The sequence below is a fragment of the Falco cherrug genome, chromosome 12 (assembly GCF_023634085.1).
Source record: "Falco cherrug isolate bFalChe1 chromosome 12, bFalChe1.pri, whole genome shotgun sequence".
Taxonomy (NCBI): domain Eukaryota; kingdom Metazoa; phylum Chordata; class Aves; order Falconiformes; family Falconidae; genus Falco; species Falco cherrug.
In genome coordinates this window covers 11,434,071-11,457,828 of record NC_073708.1, presented here as the reverse complement: position 1 = coordinate 11,457,828, position 23,758 = coordinate 11,434,071, and the positions used below count along the sequence as shown (strand labels likewise).

The 23,758-nt window shown below is 40.2% G+C and overlaps 1 protein-coding gene across 6 annotated transcripts in view; it reads left to right on the top strand.

Annotated features, from left to right (window-relative positions):
• Window positions 1–5,775: 5,775 nt before the first annotated feature.
• Window positions 5,776–23,758, top strand: part of KCNT2 (potassium sodium-activated channel subfamily T member 2) — a 147,445-nt gene continuing 129,462 nt past the window's right edge. For 2 of the 6 annotated variants that reach the window (XM_055724390.1, XM_055724391.1), the window contains exon 1: window positions 5,776–5,941. In XM_055724390.1, the coding sequence (XP_055580365.1) occupies window positions 5,847–5,941 (95 nt within the window). In that variant the 5' untranslated portion in view covers window positions 5,776–5,846. Of the gene's footprint in view, window positions 5,942–17,105; window positions 17,214–23,758 lie in introns of all 6 variants that reach the window. The other 4 variants (XM_055724389.1, XM_055724386.1, XM_055724387.1 and 1 more) reach the window with 3 other exon arrangements.

The window sequence follows — 23,758 nt, the reverse complement described above, 5'->3', positions numbered from 1 at the left end:
AAAGTGACTTACTAACTCACTGGTTCTCGTGTAAGATAATCAACTGCCCAGAACAAAGGAAACTTACTGGATTAAATAAACCTAGTTGATATTGAAGCACTTGTTTCAATACCACAAGAGAAATGATAAGATGGAGATGTGCATTAATTGTAAGATGGATAATAAACCATCCAAAGAAAAATCATAAAAAAGCTTGTGCTAAAAGAACTATATGCCAAACTGGCCTAACAGAGGAATTCCTCAAGGATTCATGTAAGTAACAGTCTTAGTAATATTCTCATTAAGTTTCTTGTCTTTATAAGAAATGCACTCCAGTGGAAATGTGGATAACATGATGACAATTATTTGATACTGAGAATTAGGGGGAAAAAATGTAACAGTACAAACTGCTCTCAGGAGATGCATGTAAAACAGCTGCATGCCAGATACCCCATAGTGGTCATGTCTGACTGGCAGGGAGTACGCACAGACCAATCTTGTATATACTCCCAAAAGACGCAGATAACAGACTTTTAAAATCACTGGCTTAGTTAGCCTACCGATATAGGATAAAAATTAGTGTGTTTAGAGAACAGATCTCAAATCAAACCTGAATTCCAAAGCAGTTAAATCTTTTTTTCTTCTTCTCAAAATGCAGCTGGAATTAGTTTGGGTTTTGTTTGGTGGGGTTTTGGTTGGTTGGTTGGTTTTGTTGTGGTTTTTTGTTTGTTCGTTTTGTTTTGGTTCTGTTTTTTGTTGTTTGGGTGGGGTTTTTTTGTAACCTGGGCTGTGTTTTCAATTACCAGTTCTAAGAAACGGTCTTAGTGAAAACTGGCATTCAGCTGTTTCACCTACAAGAACTCTTATAGACAGCATAACATCTCTTCCCTTCACTACCCCTTTCTCTTACATGGAAAATGAACTCTCACTCTGCTCCGTGACCCAATGATGATCAGCCTGCATCCATTTTGCAGCTACTGGTGCATACTTGATCAGTAAAAATATTTTTTTTGCACCTGCCTAAGTTCAGTTCTAAGAAACAGCTCCTTGCAGAACTTCACTGCCCAAATCTTTGGTAAAGTGCTATGTGCTGCTACCGACAGCAGTGCTCTAACTGCACCAAGACAGTCCCACATTTATAATAAACTTTTAATACCATGCACATGAAGTTGTGCACCCACCCACAGTTACACACACAGCCCTCCTCTTACACATGCCCTCTGTAGGAGATGCGGGTGCTTAATGTGTACCTGTGCTGCACCTCACAACCTGTTAATGCACACACTGGGGAGAAAGCACCACACAAGGTCACATATGCACACCCAGTTGTGAGCCCGTACCTGTTGCACCCTGTGCTGTTACCCGCCTGAGCTGGATGCAGGCTGCTGGCAGAGTCAGATAGGGACGATGCTCTGCTGGCCCCAGGCAGAGGTTTTGATGCCAGTGGGTGAACATACAAGTGTCAAACTCAGTTCCTCCAGTTTTGACTGCTTGCTCTGTTCCCACTCTTCTCCCTACTGTTACAAAGTTTTATTTGTCCCTTACATTTATTTCCAAATTGGCATCTACCTTGTTTCAAAATTCACCCTAACTCCATGGTTACTGTTTCATCTGGCTGATGGTTGTCATCCTCTTTAATATGAGCAGCTGTAGCGCATGCACTTTCAGACAGTACTGGATGCGTGAACTCACACTCCTGTCTTAACAGCTGTTGTTGTTTAGGCCATTTTACCAAGGATGGGCCACATGAGCACCCCTGCAAATAGAAAAAAACAATATTAGGAATTCTTTGAATATTCCTTCAGCTTCTTCTAATGTAAATTAGGTAACAGCACCTGTTCAAGCAGGGTTTTGCAGCAATGACAGGAGACATATGTCCAATTCTGAAAGTATTTTGTGCCACACTTCTAATTACTCTTAAGTACTATCTCATTCTCCTGCCTTAGTGCTCTGTTAATGAAAAGTGAAGTGAAAATTACTTGAAAAGGGGTAGCAGGAAAAAAAAAAAAAAAGCTCTGCTGTATAAAAGCAGCTGTCAGTATCTCCAGTTAAATGAAGTCCTCCTACTTGCAGCCAAGTGGAGATTTACTGGAAGGCAATTCAGAGGTTATTACCATTTCCAACCAGCTCTACCCCCACTGTTGCAGTACTGCTATTCCTCTTATTCCTACAGTTTCTTGCTAGGTCCCCACAGATGTCAGAGGACTGTGGTGCACCAGGACCACGGGTAACCCTGAAGTGGATGCTGTTGCTTTTTGGATCTGTGCTATGATGGTTTAGCGTCTAAGAATACAAAGATCATGTCACATTGTGTGCCTTGTGTCTGAAACAGCCTTGTAAGGATCATGCTTGCAGTAGAGTCATGCTCACCTGGCTATGGAAAACATGCCGTCTGCCTACCAAGATTTCAGTTTAATTACACACATGACAAAAACCCAAACCTACCTACTTTTTTTTTTTTTTTTTTTTTTTTTAAATCCTTTCACAGGTATTATAACATTGGAAATACCTCACATTACTCTTGCCCTAGCTTTGCAGCTTTTTCAGTGACCTTAAAATTCTGTTCTCACTTTGGGCTATTTCACTCTGTTACTGTTTCTAAATTACTATTAAACCTTTCATGCCAGCAGAACACTCTGCTGCTGCACAGCCATTTAAACAATAGGCACCAAGTGGAAAGATAGAAGAACTCCAAGAACATCTTTTCTCTGAAGTTTAAATAGCAGCATTGTACTCTGGAAGGTATATCAGATAGTAAAATCAAGAGATATGCAAAATACACAATGAAAAGTAAATGGGATCATTACATTTTTAAAGGTATGCAAGAATAGCAAGATTTGGTATTTGTTTGGAAAAAACACATGGAGCAGTCTGGAGCTTGTGCTGCTGCTGCTGCTTATAGAAAACTATGATTATTAGGGGTTTTTTTTTATTTTATTATGTATTAGTAGTATTCCCCCAATGGCTGTGCTTTGTTAAAGGATAATTAAAATGATCATCAACTATTCCTGTTATTAGTTCAGCATGCAACCCAGCTACCTAGCAAGGAGGTCACATAAGCATTCCTTTCTGCAGAAACACTGCAGAAACTCTCTGGACAACATCATGATTATTTATGTGACCATAGTACTCAGACACCCCTGCACCCAGACTGTACTCTCAGATTCTGAATGAGCCAAAATTTTGCCTTATGCCTAACAGCCAGGAATCTAGTAAGCCATAACGAATGTGCATTTAGACTAAGAAACAAAAAAGGGTTCAAAACTGATATGCTTATGTTGACCTAACCCACTATCAAGCTCTTTTTGAGAAAAGGATGTGAAAGAGTGGTATTGCAGTAGAGATTTTTTTGCAGCAAGGGAGAAGAAAATGATGATGCTTTCAAATTATAAAGTGTGGGAATAGGGAGTATTAGGGAAAGATGCAAGACAGAAGTAATCACCTGAATAGGAAATGCAAGAAGATAGATCCTGGACTTTTTTATTTTTAGATTTGACTTTTAGAGAGCGCTGATCTCAGAACACAGCACAATAAAACTGGCAAGAAGTTGGTAGCAGGGTAAATTGCTATTTTATTTAGTTCCCATATCAGCAAAAGCAAAGAGTGAGTTACCTTTGAACTCTTGCCACATACGTGCACCTGTTTTGCTTCATCTAACAAGCCTTTCTGAGCAGTACATTGCAAACGCTGCATGCAGCAAGCTGTGAAAAAGGGTGAGCATCATACCCCAGTGATCTCAAGATTTTACAGGACCTGCGTCTCTCTAAAGAAACAGTAATCAGCGAAGCTATGTTTAAGAACTCTGTGGTGTAGAAGCAAGGAAAGATGCACCATCTGTAACAACAGCAGAGACAATCAGAGTCCTGAATTGAACTACCTGTTGGTTACCAGTAGAACTCTTTCCATCACAGCATAAAGCTATGTGCTGGATTCTCAGCAGGGCACGTTATTATGCGATACACTCCAGGCTGCCATACTGAAGCTGACACTGTATGTGCCATATCAGCTTTTAACTAGCTTGCCTTCTACGCAGAAATCCAACTGAATGCAAAAAGAAAGTTCACTCTTCAACACACAGTGTGAATGCATGTACCTAATGAGATACATGGTATTTTAACCATATATATGGAGAAGTTATGGAAATAACTTCTTGTGTATCAATTAGCTCCTGATTCAGGAAAATTTAGATCTGAATCTAAGAATTGCACCAGCATTAAGACTGGGCATGACTTCGTTCTATAGGAAAGGAATGCTGTGACTGAATGGTTTAGGTCAGGGGTCCTCAAACTATGGCCCGCAGGCTGGATACGGCCCCCCCGGGACCTCAATCCGGCCCCCGGTATTTACAGAGCCCCCCTGCCCCCCCCCCCCCCCCCGCCGGGGGTTGGGGGGGGAACCAAGCAGCCGCAGATGACTGCCTGCCACTTCATCCGCGAGCCGGCCCCCTGGTTAAAAAGTTTGAGGACCCCTGGTTTCGGTGAAGGCATAATCCAGGAAGGCAAATCATGGCAGGCTGTGAAATATAGTATTTCTGTTTACCAGAACTGGGGCATTACGTGCTAAGGATGACAGATAGTCTTCATTACAGCGGGCCTTCTAAGAGCAAATCAAAAAGCCATTATTCACTATTTCAATTTGGTGACAGCTAATTCAAACAAATAATCATATGGGTAATACGTGCTTAATCAGTCATATAAACTTTCTATACTGTCTCCCACTTTCAGACACTGCCTACAAATGTCAGTCACTGGAACAATTCCATTTCCCCGTATTTTTGCTGGGCCTGTGCCACCCCTCCTGAGGTGCACAGCAGCCCCCAGCTAATTAAAAGCAGGAACTGACCAACGGCGCATCGCGTTTGCGGCCGTGATTTTGGAAAAGCTGAGTCCCCAAACGCGAGACACATGTCACTGGCCAGATACGCCTGCCTGACTGCCGAGGGGAAAGGCACGGTTATGACAGACCCGAGCCCGCTCAGAGGAGCCCCCAGCAGTGACATGGGGGCTGGGCAGGGGCTCCCCAATATCAATCACCTCAGTTTGCGAGCTTCGGGGCCGACAGAAAAGTGCTTCTGAGGAAGCCCCAGGCGGCGCGGAGGCAGGCTGGTGAAGGAGCCCCAGGACGGACACAGAGAGGGGCTGGGGCCGAGCCGGTGCCCGGGGCGTGCAGCTGCTCCTCTTGCCAAGTGCCGCGACGCGGGGACGGACTCGGCCACAGCGCCCCCCGGCCCCGAACCACCCCTCTCCTGCCGCCCGTCTGCGGCGCTGCTGGCGGCTCCCCGGGCCGGCCGGCAGGGCCCCCCGTGGGCAGGGCTCCCCCCTCCGCCCCGGCAGGGCTCCCCCCCGGCAGGGCTCCCCCCTCCGCCCCGGCAGGGCTCCCCCGCTCCCCCCCCGGCAGGGCTCCCCCGCTCCCCCCGCGGCGGCTCCGCGCGGCGCCGGGCAGCTCTTTGTTGTCAGCCGCGGCGGGCAGCGCGCGCGCCTTCGCGTGCGCGCTCGCTCGGTGGGCGCGCGGCGGGCCGCTCCCCGGCACCTGCCCCCCCGCCCCCCCCCCCCCCCGGCACCTGCCCCCCCGCCCCCCCCCCCCCGCGGCGCGAGGCGAGGCGGGACTTTCAGCCCGGCGACCGTTAACCGCCGCTCGCCCCCAGCAGCGCGAGCCAGCCCCGCCCCGCCCCGCCCCGCCGGCCACGCCGGGCAGCGCTCCCGCCGCCTTTGTGCGCGCAGCTCCCGCGCCCGCCTGCCCCGCCCCGCGCCCCGCCCCGGCCCGGCCCCCTCGCCCCGGCCCCGCCCGCCCCAGCCCCGCACGCCGCGCCGGGCTCTTTCCCCACCCCGGGCGGGCGGGCGGGTGGCCGCTGCCCCCCTCCGGGCAGGATGGTGGACCTGGACAGCGAGGTGCCCCCGCTGCCCCCGCGGTACCGCTTTCGGGACTTGCTGCTGGGCGACCAGGGCTGGCAGAGCGACGACAGGTGAGCGCACGGTCCGCGGGCGCGGGGGGGCCGCGGTGGCAGCCCGGGAGGGAGCGGGGCTTGCTCCCTGGCCGGCGCCCCCTGCCGCAGAAGGGCGGCCCGGGGTGGTCCCGCGGAGCGCGGTGCCCGTGTGTGGGCGCGCACCGGCCGCGGGAGGCCGGGCCCGGTGCAGAACTTTGCCGGGAAGGGGACGCGACGGCGGCGGGGGGCTGCGGTGCCCCTCCCCGTAGCGGGGGCGAGTCGCGGCCGGCGCCCCTCGCCGAGGCGCTGGGAGCCGCGCAGCCTCGGGGCCCGCTGCCTCTTGCCCCCGGCTGCGGGGGGAGGGGGAGCGGGACAAGTTGCGCCACCGGCTCCGGGTGATGAGATGCGGCGCGGGGGAGCCCCAACCAAACCAGCTTGTGGCACCGGTCCGGAGGCTGGCGGCCGGCGGCGCGGGGCGCGTTTGCTGTTCGGTATGCATGCTGCTTTACATACGGTTCCCTTTCATGCAAGGATCCTAGGCTTGGGTGTAACTACATTAATTTATTCCTTTATCAATTATTTCAAGGACTGTCACCATCTTCAATTACAAACCGATAGAAAAAGGTGTATGTTTGTGTCAAGTCACATAATGCCTTTAAAAGAAAAAAACAAAACACCACCAAACCCGTGATACTAAAACAAACAAAAGAACCAGGGATGTGTGTTTAATTTCAAAAAGCTAAATGAACAGTATTCATGACCACCCCCAGCACCATGCTACTTTATTTGACCGTAAAACCTGGCTTGTCAATTACATGATCCCATCCTGCAAAATTATGTGTGATCCATTGTTTTAGTAACAATTGTGGTCAAATGACAGAAAAGCAAAATTAGCTAGTAATATATAATGGCACATTGGGCCGATTTTAATTCAGTATGTTTACATTGTCGGAACGTGTGTTTAACTCGGCAGTCAAAAACTTTGTTTTTAATGCTGGTCTACATCATTTACATTTAGCTACTTTCCTAAAGAAAGATGGATTCTCATTGATTAGTAATCAAATGATAACGCAGATATGTGACTAATCGTTAACTCGGTTCAGGAGAATATGCTATACTTTGAAGCAATTAAATTCTGTCTATTTCTGAGAGTTATGAAAGGGTGAATGAAATCTTAAGATAGTCACAAAAAATGAATGCTGTTGGTTGCAAATGACAGCATTGTAACTACGTAATGGAGAGTTAAGAGAGTATGTTTATCATGTTCTATAGTTTAAAAAATAATTAAACCATAAGTTTATTCTGTATTCATAAATTAATGATCACAGTATTCTTTGAGATTTTAGAAAATGTAGATCTTAGCATCTTACATCTACATTTTATTTTCTACTGGAATGGGAAAAAAAAACCCCTTTCTTTTTCATCAGCTTTATTTAGCTAGGGTTTTGATGCCTAAAATAAACAAAATATTCTTTATTTATCTTTTTGGACCACTCTATGGCTTAACACTTTTTCCAGCTCTAGTTGAAACTTCTGTCAAGTGCTTCCCTGATACAAGTTGTTTGACTTGAACTTTATATTACCTTCAATGGCAGAAGCACAATCTGGTCTCTAATAAAATAGTGTATAAGCAGCTGCACAAACCATAGCATCTATGTAGCTATAGAAATGTCTATTTCAAGTCTCTGTGTACTTAACAAAATGGAAACAAATAATCCTTAAAAAATATTGATAGCAGAAATACAGCATGACAGTTGTATAGAGCATGGTTATTGTTGGAAAATTGTAGCAAACCAGTACTGGAAGATGAATAGTAACTTTTAGTTATTTCATTAATATTCGTACAAGCATTACAAGAAAGATCTCTAGCACATCTGAAATATAGAAGATGAACCCAGGAATGAAAATAGATAGTGGACATGGCTTTGTAGATCTTCAAGTATTGTCCTGTGCTGAGGCTGGACACAGGTGCACTGTGGCAGGAAGGCTGGGCAGTTGCTTCCCCACAATGCAATCGGGATTGTTTTACGTGAGGCTGTGACAGCAGCAGTCTCTCCTCCAGCTCTGCAAGTTACCATAGCAGTTTCTTTTGATAATAGCTTTCCAGTAACTGAACAAAGTCCACTCTTAAAAAAATCTTGAGTATTTTTTGGCCACCTTACAATAGGGTCTTGTCCAGATTCTTGTTTTTCTCTGCTGGAGGATAACACTTTTAATATAGAAATATTAATCTAGTCCCATGTTGCTGGTATTTTGCTACTATCCATTATAGAAAAAGTGTATGTATTCTGCATAGAAATAGAACGTTTAGTGTGTTAGACATACTTTCAGGAAATATTTAATTAGAAAGACTGCAGACCTGTGGGGCCCCTGAGATCAGCTGCTTATTAATTAGTGATTATTAGTATTACACACTTATAGGTCTTATTTTTAATTGTTTGTATTTTTTTTGTCATTTCTTTGCACCCCTGTGTAAGTGGTTCAAGTTTGGTTTTGGCAAAGCATATCTTTTGTATTCTGTTGTAGTAAGTGTACATGCAATATAGATAATGCCAAAGGTGTCGCTTGTAGTCCCTTCAGACATTAACTATGAATGGAATATCTGAACACTAAAATGCAGTTGAAGTAGCCTTATAGTATGGCTTCACAATGGCAAGAGATCCAGATAGTTAATTTTAGGCGGTTATTGGCCCTTGGCTGAGATGCTGGAAATAGTTGTCTGCATATTTCCAATTCATTGCAACTTCTTAATTCCACTTGCTTTCAACTCCTGCAATCTGATTCATATCAAGGGTTTTCCATGTGTGTGATCTGTGAACTTCAGGTCTGTTACCAGCTGAACTCTTTGTCTTCTGTCTTAGTCCCATTTCCTTTTTGATCTTTCCGGTCTGTTCATCCTTGAGGTCTCTCTTTTTCTCCTTCCATTCTGCTCTTTCTGGAAAGATGCTCACTTTTTGCTGGCTGGGAGGCATATGTTCCATCTCTGTGTTTTCAGATGCTTGTTGATTGTTCAAAGTGGAGAGGAGATGGAATTATTCCTCTCATCTGCCACAAACCTAGGATTCTGTGTCACCAAATGACAGTTTTGATAGAATAGTTTGCTAGTAAGTTGCATGGTAGTATTTAATAATAAATAGGATCAAAATGATACAGACCTCTTTTTTGCTGAAAGATAGATTTCTGACATAAGCATAGTACTCAGTTTTGAAACCGTACTGGTTACGTTTCTTTAGGAGGAGAGTTTGATCAGCTGTTTCTTTTAAATGGTCCTGTTCATTTATGAAATGCACGTGTGTTAAAATGCTTAGCTCAATGTAATAGGACTCTTGATTCAGGATTTTTGTTCTTAAATCTGTACCTGTTTGGAGACAGATTTCTAATCTTATTTTTTTCTTGAGGACTTCTCCTGTGGTTGAGCTTGACTCAGCCTTTTTTTTTTTGTTGTCTAGCTCATGGTCCATTTCTTACCTGTACTTCTCCAGTACAGTAACATCCATCTCCCTGCTTTTGCATTTCTCTCCTAAGAAAATAATTCTACTTGCGTAGTGTAGGTTCCTAACCAACCTTGCACTTGGCTTCAGTAATAGATGGGTTCTGCACTGTTGCATTCCACAAACCACCAAACTGGATTGTATATTTTTCATAAAAGAAGTTGCTGTGTGCAGAAGAACATGATGAATCTTTCGCAAACACATTTATTCAGTAAATAAACTATGCTGAATAATTTATTAACATTCTTGAGTTTGCTGTGTGATTTTTTTTTCCTGAAAAAATTTGGATGTTAAAACCATTTTTTTTTGAAGGTTTTTGAAGGACTAGATTTTCAAAAAATCTGTTTCCTTTTGAAAACTGTGGAGATGAAGCTTGATGCTTACAGTACACATGCTTGACCTGGAATAGTTAAATACTCATTTACTTGGAGAGATAACTGAGTAAAAAACTCACCTGTTTTCCTGTCACTATATAAAATATTTAAATACTGCCTGGATCTGAACAGCTTCCGCAGGACAGCATTTAAAAGATCAACCCAGTAGCTACAGCGCGTGTGTGTGTCAAGGGGGTGATCTCTGTGGCAGGTGGGGTAGTGTACCAGGTTTCTTCTGGCCGTGTAAATATCCCGGTCACTGGACTGAGGGTAAAGAGAAGATGGAGTCATTGACTTTTCCACTAATTCTGTAAATAATGCTAATATTCCTTTGTGAATCTCATGGTTTGCTTTCATTATTAGAAAGTATCTGAAACTGAAATAAGCTGTTTTGATTTGCTGGATATTCTGAGGTGTTTCTTGACCATCATAATGAAATTTGTCTTTCAGTTTGGCTGCTGGGGAAGGGAGTGGAAATAAAGGGGGAACTCGGTGATTAACACAAGTTACTCACCTGTTAATTCAGTGAGGTTTCACTGAATCACGATTGTAACAGTAAATTATGTAATAAAAACATTTCATAAACCCACTGATCACTAATCCTTAGTCTTACCAGCTGTGTTGAAGACGAGCACAAAAGTAAAAAATATCCTACCTAGTGAATACATGTTTAAAGCTGGTAAATAATTTGTTTCGGAGGCGGGGAGAAAGGAAGATATTTATTTTAGGTTCCCATGTAAGCTTTGGAAAGATAGAATGGAGAGGTTATTCACAAAAAAGTATTTTCTGGTGAGCATACATCATTACCATGTACTTTCAAAATAGCCAAACCACAGGACACTGGAGATGTAAAGAAAGAATTCTAAGTTAAAAATAAAAAAGCGTTTAATTCCGTCAGTATCACTGCTTTTATAGTGAGGTCTGTCATATAAATTCAGTGCTTTGGTATCTTAAACCATTTGTGTACAGATATCTAATCTGTTCTTTAAAAGCTTATTAAGATATAAAAGCTGCATTTGTTTTAGTAAACAGAAGCAAGCCAGGAATGTTTCCTACCATTGAAGCATGTCTGCTTATACTAGTGAGCTGTTCAAATTTCCCTTTGCATGCTTTGGCCATAGCCAGTAGCCCAAACTGGCTTGAACAGTGCAGTTGCTCTGGAATGATTTGGCAGGGGGTGTGTCCAAGGAAACCTCCAAGCAGACAAGCTGCAGGTAATCACCCAATTTGGGAAGCTGGAACAGTTTTCTGCTACATACGTAGGCTGTTTGTGCCTTTTAATGACACTGCCTGGGACCGTATCTAGGCGAGTTTAACTCATTTAAAGATGTACCCAGAGAAGATCCAAGTAATTTTATAGTAACCTCTACACTGCAACATTACCGGCTGCTTCTCTCGTTTGTGCTGCTAGTTCCTCTCTTTCTGGTCTCCTGTATTTCTTGCACAGTCACACATTTAGGTTTTGCATATATGGTGCACTAATGTTGCAGAAAGATCTATTTGTAAAGCACAGACCTGCTTATGCTTGGTGCCTGCCTTCCTGAAATACGCAGTATAGCCCGTATACATAGCCAATAAATGTGTTTTGTCCCAGAGTCTTAAAAAAAGGGGAGGAAATACTTGCTGTTAAAGATCTTTGATTATTGGAATAACTATTTTCCCACAACATTTTGAAGAAAGAGAAAGAGAAAGAAACATGGATGTTTTTACAATATGCAGAGTGATATGCTTTTTATTGATTTCATAAAAATGTGTATAGTATTATTTTTTTATATACCTTTTACACTTTAAGCCCCTTTGGGTTTAGTAAGATTAAGCAGTATGTTGGGCTTGCTTTGGACCTTGCACACCAAGGTAAACTTTATCAATGCTGAATATTTCTAGCAATATTAATTGAGAGAACATGAAGTACATTCCAGCATTGAATTGCTGAATTAATACAGTCTGCCATATGAACAAGTCATTTGACAGTCATAAGCATCTATTTCATACTACTATTTTGCTCTACTGCCTGTTGAAGTTTAGCATTGTTTACATAACTATTATGTTCTAGGAGAAATCACTACTACTGTGCTACTTCCCATACAACAATTGGAATGGAAAGAACAAAAAATGAACGTAGAAACCCAATAGATTTTTCCAACCCCCACCTTCAAAGCATCAGATTTCATAACTTTTTTATATGCTATTGCAGTAAGTGTTTATAATTTCACAGTCATGAACAAAAATTTACATTTTTCAATTCTGTAATTTTCTTTTTCTGTATATATGTAACAAGACACATTAACTGGTACTGGAAATACATTTCAAATCCTGCTTCTGTACTGAGATGAAAATTCGAGTCATTTTGCTACATTATATACTTTCATGATGAAACCAGAGAGCTAAATTTTACCTTTGTGCAAGAACTGTTGTTACATTGGATACTTAAAGGATTAAATTAAAATTAGCTTTCCCTTCTGATGTGCTTACTGCATAAAATGAACGTTAAAGGAAAGAGATTCATTCAGATAATACAGACACCTCCACACATCACTTGGACAATTGTATGCTGCTGGCTGCCATGTTGGCTGGTGACTTTCAAAAGAACAACTCCCTACCATAAATCTCAGAAGGCACTTTAACAGTCATTTGTCACAGTGTGAATCAGTGAGTGAAGCTCTCCCTTTGCCTTTCCTTTTGGAAATCACCTGAGATTATTAAACTATAAGGGGATAAAAAGCCCACACATTTCTGAATCAAGTGATTTAAAATATCAGAGTCTAGATTCAACTTGCACAAGAATTCTGTTATAATTACCCCAAAAGAAAATTCTGTTATGATTTCTTCAAAATGATCTTCCTTTTTCTTTTGAGAAATACATCAGTTTGGCCTCCTGATTTTAGAAAGTGTGTTAACTTTTATGAGTTCTTCCATTTAACAGAGGCTACTACATAAAAGGACTGAAGCAAATATTGTCAATTTATCTTGATTTGTCCTTGTAAGTAAATTTTTGTAATACAATTATTTAGAAGCCTAAATTCTGTTTTGAAAGCTGGATTTCACTGAAACTTCTCAAGATCTTAATGGTCTAATTCACTAAGAGAGCAAGTGTTTTCATATCGGCAGTGAGGCACTGCACAGTAGTAGGTGAGTTGCCCTAAAGCCTGAAAAAATCTCTGTGTGTACAGGCCAAGTCCTTTATCACTGTGAAACTCACCTAAATTAAAAAGGATTAAAGAAAAATAATAATATTTTTAGAATCACTGCATTGGGCACACCAAAAGTTTACACTTTTGTGGCAGGTTTTGGAGTCCTATGTAAGTAAACTGTTAATATATCTCCATACTCACCTTCCTTCAAAATTTATCTTAGGATTGGGTCCCTATTATAGATAAAAGAGGGAATCTATTTACTTGTGTGGAACGAAGAGGAAGTAATGCTTTGCAGAAAGCAGTTCTGTCCGCCTCATGCTAATTTCTGGTTTAGCATCGTTCTTGCAGCGACAATGGAAGACAAAATGCATTGTTTCTATATTCCACTTAAATTAGCACACACTGAAATTGGGGGAAGGACAACATGAAAAGAGGAGCGAAACACTTCAGTGCTGTTAAAACTGTAGCTGTTTGAGGAAGACTTTGGTAGTATACCCCAGCCCAAGTTTTCTACTGCAGAAAAGGTTCTAAGTGTCTCAGCTTAAAAACTTCCACAGATCAAGCGGTCTTCCTCCTTTGGGACAAGATGATGTACAGTTTGTAAACGTTCTTTGGTACTTCAGTCATTACTTAGTTATACACTTACTACTCTAAAGCTGTAATTTTTCCATCTAGAACTTGATACATGCTACTTTACATTTGGCAGACACTATTATGCTCCATGGGGAACTGAAGCAGTTCTTTCCCAAATGGTTTCTCTCTTAATTTTATAATTGGTATTCTATCACAGCCAATGATTCTGATTATTTATTTTATAACAGTAAACGTCTGTGCTGCACTATGCATTACTCTCAGAATGAGTCTTCTATAACAAATGGTAGCATTGATTCATACCATCTCCCTTTTATCCTTTAACAAAGAAACAGATCACATGGAGCATCGGAAATGTCTGAAGCTTCAAAACGCTTTGATTGTAAAATAAATCTGCCAGCCGTTTCAGTGCTACACATTCAGTTTCTAGACTTAGCAATTAAAGGTGATCTTTCATACTGAATACCAGTACGTACAGTATGCCCAAGTACACGTACTAATTCACTACATGCTTTAGAAGTGGAATTTTCATGTTTTTTCCAAGTAAATGAGCAAGTTAAGTCCTTCCTGGAGGCCTGCACACCATGGTCCCATAATCTCCATGTCACTGGAGAGAACACCATTCATAAACTGCAAATGTTCTGCAGCATGGAAGATTTGATACGGAGTGCCTTAAAGCAGCTGTTGAAGATTTCAGCCTCCCCCGTGCAATCATCTGCTAATTATGTTAGCAGTCAACTTCCTGGTGGGAAGTAGCAGTAAAACAGAAACAGTCATTAAGAGACAAAACCCGGTGTTTATACTCATAGATAAAACCAGTGATACTATTATTTACTCAGAACTGTCTCTTGAGGGACAAATCCTGCCTCCACTTACAGAGATACCTGTTAGTAAGTGCTGTAGTTTTGTGGTGGAAAGCAATTTGCTATGTCTGACATCGTTGTCCTTGACTTGCAGAGTACCAAGCAGTGGTAGATGGGGAAGGCAGACATCAGGTTAAAATCAATGCAAATCATCTCCTGAGTTACCAGAAGGAAGAAAACTCTGCCTACCCCCTCTGCCTGGATCTTACAAGTCTCCTGCTAGCTTCAGCCATTAATCACTGCCTATCTGACTGCTAGCACTGGGACCATATGCCTGGCAGGGGCAATTACACGATTTGAACAGCAGTCCTCACTATGGATGAGCTCTGCCAGGAAAGTCTGGCCCTGCCTCCAAGATTCTGCACCGAGTCAAACCACTTTGGCTTTTTGCAAAGAAAAGAGTTTGCCCTTTAGCTTTTTATGATGTTAAAGTTAATAGCATTTACCGTACTTCAAGTAGCTTTAAGTTACTGAGCTCCTTCAAAGTATAGTGATTGTTAAAATATTTAATAAGGAGTAAACACTGTAAAATAGCCTCACTCTTTTATTGTTCTAAATAGCTGAAAATGTTCTAGAGGTTTTATGTCTTTCTCACTTTGTTTCTCTTCCCCTTGTGATTAGAGAAAACTGCAGCACAGATAAAAGCAGTGTTACCAAACCAAATCTAAAACAAATACAGATGGGAAAAACAACAAGCTGAGTTGCAAATGGAAAACAGTCAATATTATTTGTTCCTTATGACACAGCACCTGTTAATACACAACATTCCCTCACTTTGAAAGGGGATTTAGTTTCCCATCTTCACACCAAGTTCAAAAGAAGCTAAGGTCACTTATCACTATTGCCCTGTAATTCTCACTATCGAAACCAGACAGCTATAACAGAGATGGCAAAGCTCTATATTTAGCTGAGTGTACCCTTTTGAAAAGTGAGCAAGCTGTGTTGTCATTGTGTCCAACAATTTCGCATTTGTTGATGATGACTTGTTCAAAGGGGTTTAATCAGTTAAGTAACTTTTAAAAATGCATTTTTGTAGGTATTGTCCAGTTTTTAATTACTATTTTGTTCTCTCAGTAGTCATAAAAAATACAAACACAGAAAGTAGAACAAAGTATTCTGTAATTGCAGAATCACAGAATGGTCAGAGTTGGAAGGGGCCTCTGGAGACCATCTAGTCCACCCCCCTGCTAAAGCATGTTCACCAAACTTACGCAGAGTTGCGTCTAGGTGGGTTTTGAATGTCTCCAGAGAAGGAGGCTGCACAGCCTCTCTGGGCAGCCTGTTCGAGTGCTCTTTCACCCTCAGGGTGAAGAAAATTTTGCTCACATTCAGAAGGAACTCCCTGTGTTTCAGTTTGTGCCCCTTGTTCCGTCGCTGGCCACCACTGAAAAGAGCCTGGCCCCATCCTCTTGGCACTTGCCCTTAAGGTATTTGTTGACACTGTAAGTTTCCTTCTTGGTCTCCTCCAGGCTGAACAGCTCCAGCTCTGTCAGCCTTTCCTCAGGAGGGAGATGCTCCAGTCGCCTCATTGTCTTCACAGCCCCTGCTGGACCCTCTGCAGTAGTTCCCTGTCTCTCGTGAACAGGGGAGTCCAGCACTGCACACAGCACTCAGATGGGATTCTGGAGTGGTCACCTCCCCCAGCCTGCTGGCCACACTCCTCCTGATGCACCCCAGGATCCCACTGGCCCCTTGGCTACATGGGCACACTGCTGGCCCATGGGCAGCATGCTGTCCACTGGACTCCCAGGTCCTTCTCTGCAGAACTGCCTTCCAGCAGGTCAATCCCTAGCTCATACTGGTACATGGGGTTGTTCCTCCCCAGGTGCAGGACCTTGTATTTGCCTTTGCTGATTAGTCAACCAGGTTTTATAAAGACTGTCAAAATCCCAGTAGATTTTTCATCCACCGAAGAGTATCATAAAAGTGAAGCTTATCTCACAAGAGTCGTTCCAGGTATCATGTATCTCATTGACCTTGAGGAATTAATTTACAAACTATTCAAACAGTGACCCACATGATCATTTATTTTTGTACTGAGACTGACCACAGACTGCATGAAAATTACTATTTAGCTAAAATGATACAAACAACGTTCAAAATGCACTGAATTAATTTTAAAGGCTTGATTAGTTTTTACTTCCCATTTTCCCTCTTATTTGGGAGTTCACAGATCACAGTTTGAGTCCAGGAAAAAACAACAAAGTAAGTTAAATTTGCGCTAACATTCTGAATCCATTTAATACAATTAAGTGTGGCAGTTAGTGTTTGTGACGAGCTTATCTGGTCCTTCCGAATGTTGGGATTTTAGTGTGAAGTTGCAGAGCATTGCGTGTGGTGGGAAGAACAAGGCTGGCTACTAGAGATGTTTCACAGTACTATTGAGGAAGTATCTTTGAGGGTGCAGGAGAGGCCTCTCATAGGCAGGCTTCTGACCAACACTGTGGGCTAGTCTGAGACTGTTGTGGAAAACCTCAGGTTTTGCTCTGAAATTCAGACAAAAAAAGAGCTGTTAGAAGATCACCATTATCAAAATTATGAGGTGAACGTTTTCTTCCAAGGCAGAGGTGGCTGGGCACGAAGAGTTTTCTAGCAACCTGTTGCTACTTGACTTCAGGCTAAGGTGAACTAAGCATTTAGAAAATTCCTTTCCTTTCTAAGATGGCAGTGCCGCTTTACAGGAATAGAAATGGTCGTATGGAGAGAAGGAATAGCTGGAAGTACTACAATGCCTTCTTGTATCATCCTAGATGTTTGACGATTGGTTATCAGACCTCCTAATGACAATACAGCCAGTCTGGTCCAGTTCATAAACACCGATCTCTCCTCATTGTATCCATTTATTCCACCTAAGTCTGGTAAGTGTTAATATCTTCAAAACGAGATGACAGGGCAATACCTCTCTTGACACACCTCACCAATACAGTTAGCTAAAGAAGTCTTAAATAATTAGTGATAATAACTCTCACCACAGCCAGCAAACTGACATTTCTGCATTGATTTGGGAAGTCAGATTTAAGGAAAAAATACAGTGTTTACATTGGGCAGGCCAGTTTTCTGAAGGTACCTGCTAAATGATTTTCTAAACACACACAAGGCACGTTATGAAAGTTTGAAGTTATTATTTTGAAAAATTGAATACCGAACATACCATTCTACCAGCTATACCACTGATGAGCAGCATTTTACTTCAGAGTACTAAGATGTTAAGTGCCATTTGACATGAATAAAAATGACAAATTAAACTTCTAAAATATTGTGAAAATGGGTCTTTTAAATTTTTCTTAATCTAATGAAAAGGCAATTAAAACCATGACTTATGATTAATCAGGAAGTTTTAATAGCTCATTCAAGTAATGAGACTGAGATTTATGTGAAGTCTGTAATTACATGTACCCTGTTAGCTGTGGAGAGAACAGACAGGTGACATTTTAGAGATAATAATGACTTTTAAAAATTTTGTTTCTTTCTGTTACATGTTCACAGTTCTTGAATCATTTCCATACCTTAATGAGACATTTACAATTTGTATTAAAATTTTGTAAATTATTAAAATGTAAAACAATAATCATATACTATGGTTGTACTGTGCAGCGACCTGCATTTGAAAGGAAGAAAGCAATTCCACACCACTGTAGGATCTGATACAGTATATACATCATGTTAAGCTGCAAGTATTACTTCAGAAATCCTATGTATTTTATACTCCATCTGGATGACAACATTGGAGCCAAAACACCTTTGAATACTAGAGAATGAAGATAGGTATGCATCAATGCCCAATTCTTATAGGGAGCATCATCAGCAGGAAATGTCATCAGCAGTCTTTTCCTTTTGATTTAGTAGAGTCTGTGAAGTCTCTGACAACCTTTCCTCTGTGGGAAATGTCAGGTGAGACACCTACACCATCAGTATTAAGTTTTGTTTTATGCTTTTTCCTGAGTCTTTGCCTCAGTACGCCTCCTCTTTGTATTTATCTGTTTAAATACTCACCTTTGTCCTTGGTGTAACTGTTACATGATTGTGGAAGACTGAAAGCAGATACAGCTCCCATAATTTCAGGCAAATTGTGATAAACTCAGATTCAGCTCTATATTTACCTTTCAGAGTGGCTGGCATTCTAATGGCAGCTTTTGGGTTACTGTATGTTTCCAGATTGCAAGTCTGGACTGTTTAAATATGTAACTTTAAAAAAATGAAAAAAAGACACTTCTTTTTTGTAAAGTTACCCTAGTCCTGGTCATGTGTAAAAAGCATGTGCAGTATCACTTCCCACCCTCCCCCCCCTCCTTTTAACGCTTCAGCTATATATGGAATCTCAGATAAGTTCTTCCCAGGCTTGTTAAAGTATCCGTGGGAAGTTCCTGACAAATGTAGTTTGACTTTTTACTATTTTTTCCCTTTCAGGTTCCTATAATTTCTTACCCTGTAATAAACAAATATTGTTAATCTAAGTAAAGCTGTAGGCAGATGGGGAATTGAGCAGAGTACAGAAAAGAAGTGAATGAAATATGTAAACTAACTTTATTGCTTTGGAAGTCATATTCTTGCATTCTACCTAATATTACTTCTATCAGTAACAGGAAGAATGTAGCTTGCAGAATAAATAAATGTTTGTGCAAGAAAAAAATAGTTTAAACGGTCTGATGTAAATGTTATTCCATGCTTTAGTGTGTTTTGTGATAATGATCATACAATCCAAAAGATAATGGTGTAACATTTTTAGTTACTAAAAATTCTGTAACTAGTAAATCTAGTTTAATTATCTTTACAGGTACTATTTTTAACTAGTGATATTTCTCCTGTGGAAATACTGCTGGCTATGATTAGAGTCAAGAAAGAGCTCTAAAAACTAGATTTCATTGTGTATTGTTGTGGGAGTTTTTTCATCATAAACATGGTTCATGTGAAGGTGAGGAACGATCAGAATTAGCTAGGTATTTATTTTAGATTAAAAGGACTGTGCATTTACCACACAGCTGGTTCAGTAAAGTTCCATAATGATTTTCAGTAACTCTGAAGAGGCTATTTGAATCATTCTCTCAAAACAAACTGAAGAAAGGCTAAATTATTATATTGACTAGTGGTTTGATGAGAATTAGCACAAAGCCTGATTTTAATTGGAAGTCTAATCTCTTCAAAGCTGAAAAATCTTTTTCAAGTACTTTTCTGCTTCTCTGATCAAGTAAAGATTCACACTCCAAAAAGTTCTTTATCAATTTTCACTTTAGGTCATAGAACAAAAAAGAAATGTTAGCATTTACTCCTTTTTGCAAAACCTAATGTAGATAACCTGTAAAAGGCATTGTTCCCTAGAAATTATTCACAAATGGAAAAAAGGCCAAAACACCAACTGTATTCCTTATTTGCCATGCTCTCCTCTTCTCATAATCAATCCTTCACCTCCAACAGATTTAGGGTTGAGACTATGTCTTTTGGAAGCAAAACACCGATGTTTTTATCCATCAGATTGCCATGCTACCTTAAGTGGATTTGTACAAATTCTGGTCTGCAGCAAGACTTAACATCAGTATGGTACAGTATTGTTTTGGGCAGATTTTCAGCCTCTGTGTATCTTTAAGTATTCATCAAAATACTGTAAAGAAACCAGTAGATCTAGATGAAGAAAGTTAGGCAAAAAGTGTTCTGACAGTTAATGGCGAAAAGGGGACACACACACAGATGACACACAACTGCTTTTTAAGTAACTTGCAAAGTTGGTTTTTTTTACATTAAATATCACTTTCTACTACAAGTAGTTATTTTTATTTCAGTGGGAATATTTGTGGGTCTTAGTCTGAGCAGAAAAGGTTATTTCCCATTTAAGAGAAAGCATACTAGGCAATACAGCATCAAGCTTTATGAAAACTCTTGTATTTTCACCTTGACCCAATGTAGCTTAAGGCACCAGATATAACTGCACAGATTTTTGAATATATGGAAAACTTAAAGCTAGCTTCAATTCCTCTTATCAGTACAATAAATATAGGCATAATAGGTAAAAAATAAATACAACTAATCTCAACAAGTGTCCTGTGAATTCATATGCTGATTTTTTCATTATCAAATGTGACTTAATAGTTTATTATTTTAAGTCTTAATTTGATAAATGGCATGTATACATTTTCACCCCGTACCAAATTAGCATGTGTGTACGACTAATAATTACTGGCCTCATTCTGTGCTACTGTATATTGAGGTTCATGGAGCATTATGCCAATGAACTCCTTCTCTTTTATATTACTTAATATATTTTAAATGGTGGTGCTACCAGTGCATACTGATAGGTCCTAAACAGACTATTTCAGGTGACATCCTAGTGACCAATGTTTGACAATTTTAAAATATTCTAGAAGATCGAGACATTCACAGATAAGTCATGTGTATCTGTCAAAATATTGAAAATAATATGTTAATTTGTTGTTACTCAGTATTTTGAGAATTAAGATGCTTTGGGTGCTTTTGAAGATATAACTGCGCTACAAGTCCAGTGCTAAACAGCAAGCAGATACAAAAATCATCACTGATAGATCACTTGCATGTCAGCTGTGTATTATTTTACCAAAGCAATATACACAGCAGAAAAAGAAGAGGTAATTAATTATTAGCATTTTTATTCTGCAGCTGTATTATCTGAACACTTAGTATACGTACCTAGGAATACACAGCGTTCTGACAACTTAGTCCAATTATTTTCCTCCCCTTTTGCTAAAGTAGCTGATTTTATACCTGAAGTTTATGTCTGTCCCATTTGACCACAAAGCATTTTTATTTCCTCTGCAACCAGATGTACAGAAGTCAACTGGTTAATAAATGATGATGAACACATTTTTACCTAAATGATCAATATATTCACAGCATAGGAAGAGAGTTGGAAGTATATGTAGTTCCTTTGTGTTGCAACTGAATATATGTATACAAGTTTCAAAATATTTATTCATTGCTCTCGGTTATTTTAGTGTTCTTACTGTCAGGGTTCAAGGCAAGTAAAGATTTCTTTGATCTTGCTTAGTCTGCTTCTGCTTTATGAGTGCAACAGGCCTCTTCTTCGCTATGTCTGTAAGAAGTTATGTGGCTTATTCTATTAGGATTCTGTCTGCTCCTTCTAAAGGATCATTGCATGGTCCTTTATGAAAAAGGATTTTGTACTATTTTATTTTTCAAGTTACCTTCCTGTTCAATAGGTTCTTTTCCTATTTGACTTTCAAGCTAAATTATTATATTAAAAATGTACAAAAAAAAAAAAAGTATGCTTCTGTAGTGGTAATAGATTTTTACCACACATTTGTTCCAAAAGATGTCTTCTATGAGGATAGGCACTGACTTTGTGTTATATCAACACCATTTATTTACTTTTTGATCTGTTTACTTCTTTTCCTTATTACAAGCGTATGATTTTTTACCTTCAGTATCAATCTCCAGAGAACCTTTTCAAATGCCTTATAAAAATTTTAAGTACATGATGTTCACTTTAGACTTCCCCCTTATCTATCTCTTCCAATTATCTTATAATGGAGCAGAGTGCTACAGCTCATACTCTATTTATATTTGTCATTTGACTCATTCTTCGTTTGTTCCCAGGCTAAATCCAACTTGTAGGTCTTGACATGGGTGCCCTTTATTCTTTCTCATCTCTTGTTGACATTCTAGCCATTACTTTATTTTTATCATTCCTAATCTACATTATAAGAATATTTATGTTTGCCTTTTGCCATTACTTCATTTAGCTGCTATTTTTAACTCTTTAACCTTACTTGTAATACTCCAGTTACAAGACATGTCAATTCAGTATCTGGCATTGTAGCCTAGTCCCTGTGCCTAGAAACTCCTAACATTGCTAAAATGTTAGGAGTATGACAACCAGAATATATACAACTAAGTAGAATTATTATGTTCATTGAATAACATTAACCGTATATCTGAGACTACTATACCCATGCATGTTGTTCACATCCAGTTAGGAATTGCATGGATGTATTTGTGTTGAGAATGTGGTTTATACAACTTCATAGAAATTGACATCACTCCACAGTGAGGATTGCCTTCTGTGCTAAGGTGCTTCCGACTTCAGTGGCTATAGAATGGGATCCTTGAGACTCTCATTTTTTTTTAAGATAAAGCTTTCTTAGGAGTTCATAAAGAGAAAAATGGGAGGAACAAAGGAGCATGGGAAGGAAAGCATTGTGATACACAAAAATCTGGTTTTGAACTTTGTATACACTTGCCTTGTAAATAAATAAAAAATTATTATTAATTGTATTTTGATATAATCCAGAGACCTTGAGTCTAGGTCAGACCACAGTAGCAAAGCTCTGTAGGGAAACAGAGGAGCGTATGATTCCCATTTCAAAAAGAATGTGGCAGAAGTCAAGCGATGTGCAGCAAGTACATGGAGCACAGGACCAGGATATATAGATCAAACATGAATCAAACAATGAAGTATTCAGGGTACTGAACTACCCTTAATCCTGAAGGTGTATACAAATACTGATACATGAGAGGCACTTTTAGGAAGAACATTTGAAGACAGCAAACATGAAAATGAAGGAAAAATAGACAAGGTTACAGCAGTAAATGGAACATAGCCTTCCTCTAGACAGAACAGTGGCTTGATAATCTTTGTCTGTAGGTACGTGTTGAAGCAGTAGAGCAGGACCCTTTTTTCCAACTTTCCCCTCCATCACCACTCATGCCATTCCCATGTGTATTCCCATATTTTCTACATTTTGTTCTTACCATCAATATAGTTGTTATTGAAACAAATGATCAACATTTTCCTAATGATACCAAAGTGCTCCTCATGCTGTGTTTTGAAGCGCTAAAATGTGCTCTGCAAGTTTTGTATTAACATTTACAAAATGTTATTAGACAGCCTAATATAGACAGTATGATTAAAGTAAAGGTTGCAGAGAAACATCTGTATTATTTTAGAAGTAACTTGTGTTTGTGAAATGGGCTATGACTGGATGATTATTAGCTTGATCAAATAAAAAGTGATATGTTCTGCTTAAACTACCCCTGTAGGAGCTCTAACATCCGAATAGTGACAGATATATGGTTTTTTTTTATAATCAACTTGGAAATATTTTAGCACTTTAAGAACACTGTTAAGAGATTTGGCCTATAAAAATATTGTCACAGTTTAGGGAATTGATTTTGAAAATACATACTGACATTTGTCCAGATTTGAAGGAGACAATAAGGAATTAATTTATTTTAGAAATGCTGTTTATAAATCTATAAACTTGCCAGTTGCAAAAATTCTGAGTAAATATTTAACAAAACTATGACAGCTATTAATACTGTATTATGTATAGCATAGACGTTTTACACAATCAGTGGAAGGCCTTTCCTAAAAGGCTCACTAGCTAAGGACCAGTGATGAAAGTACATAGCCAGCAGA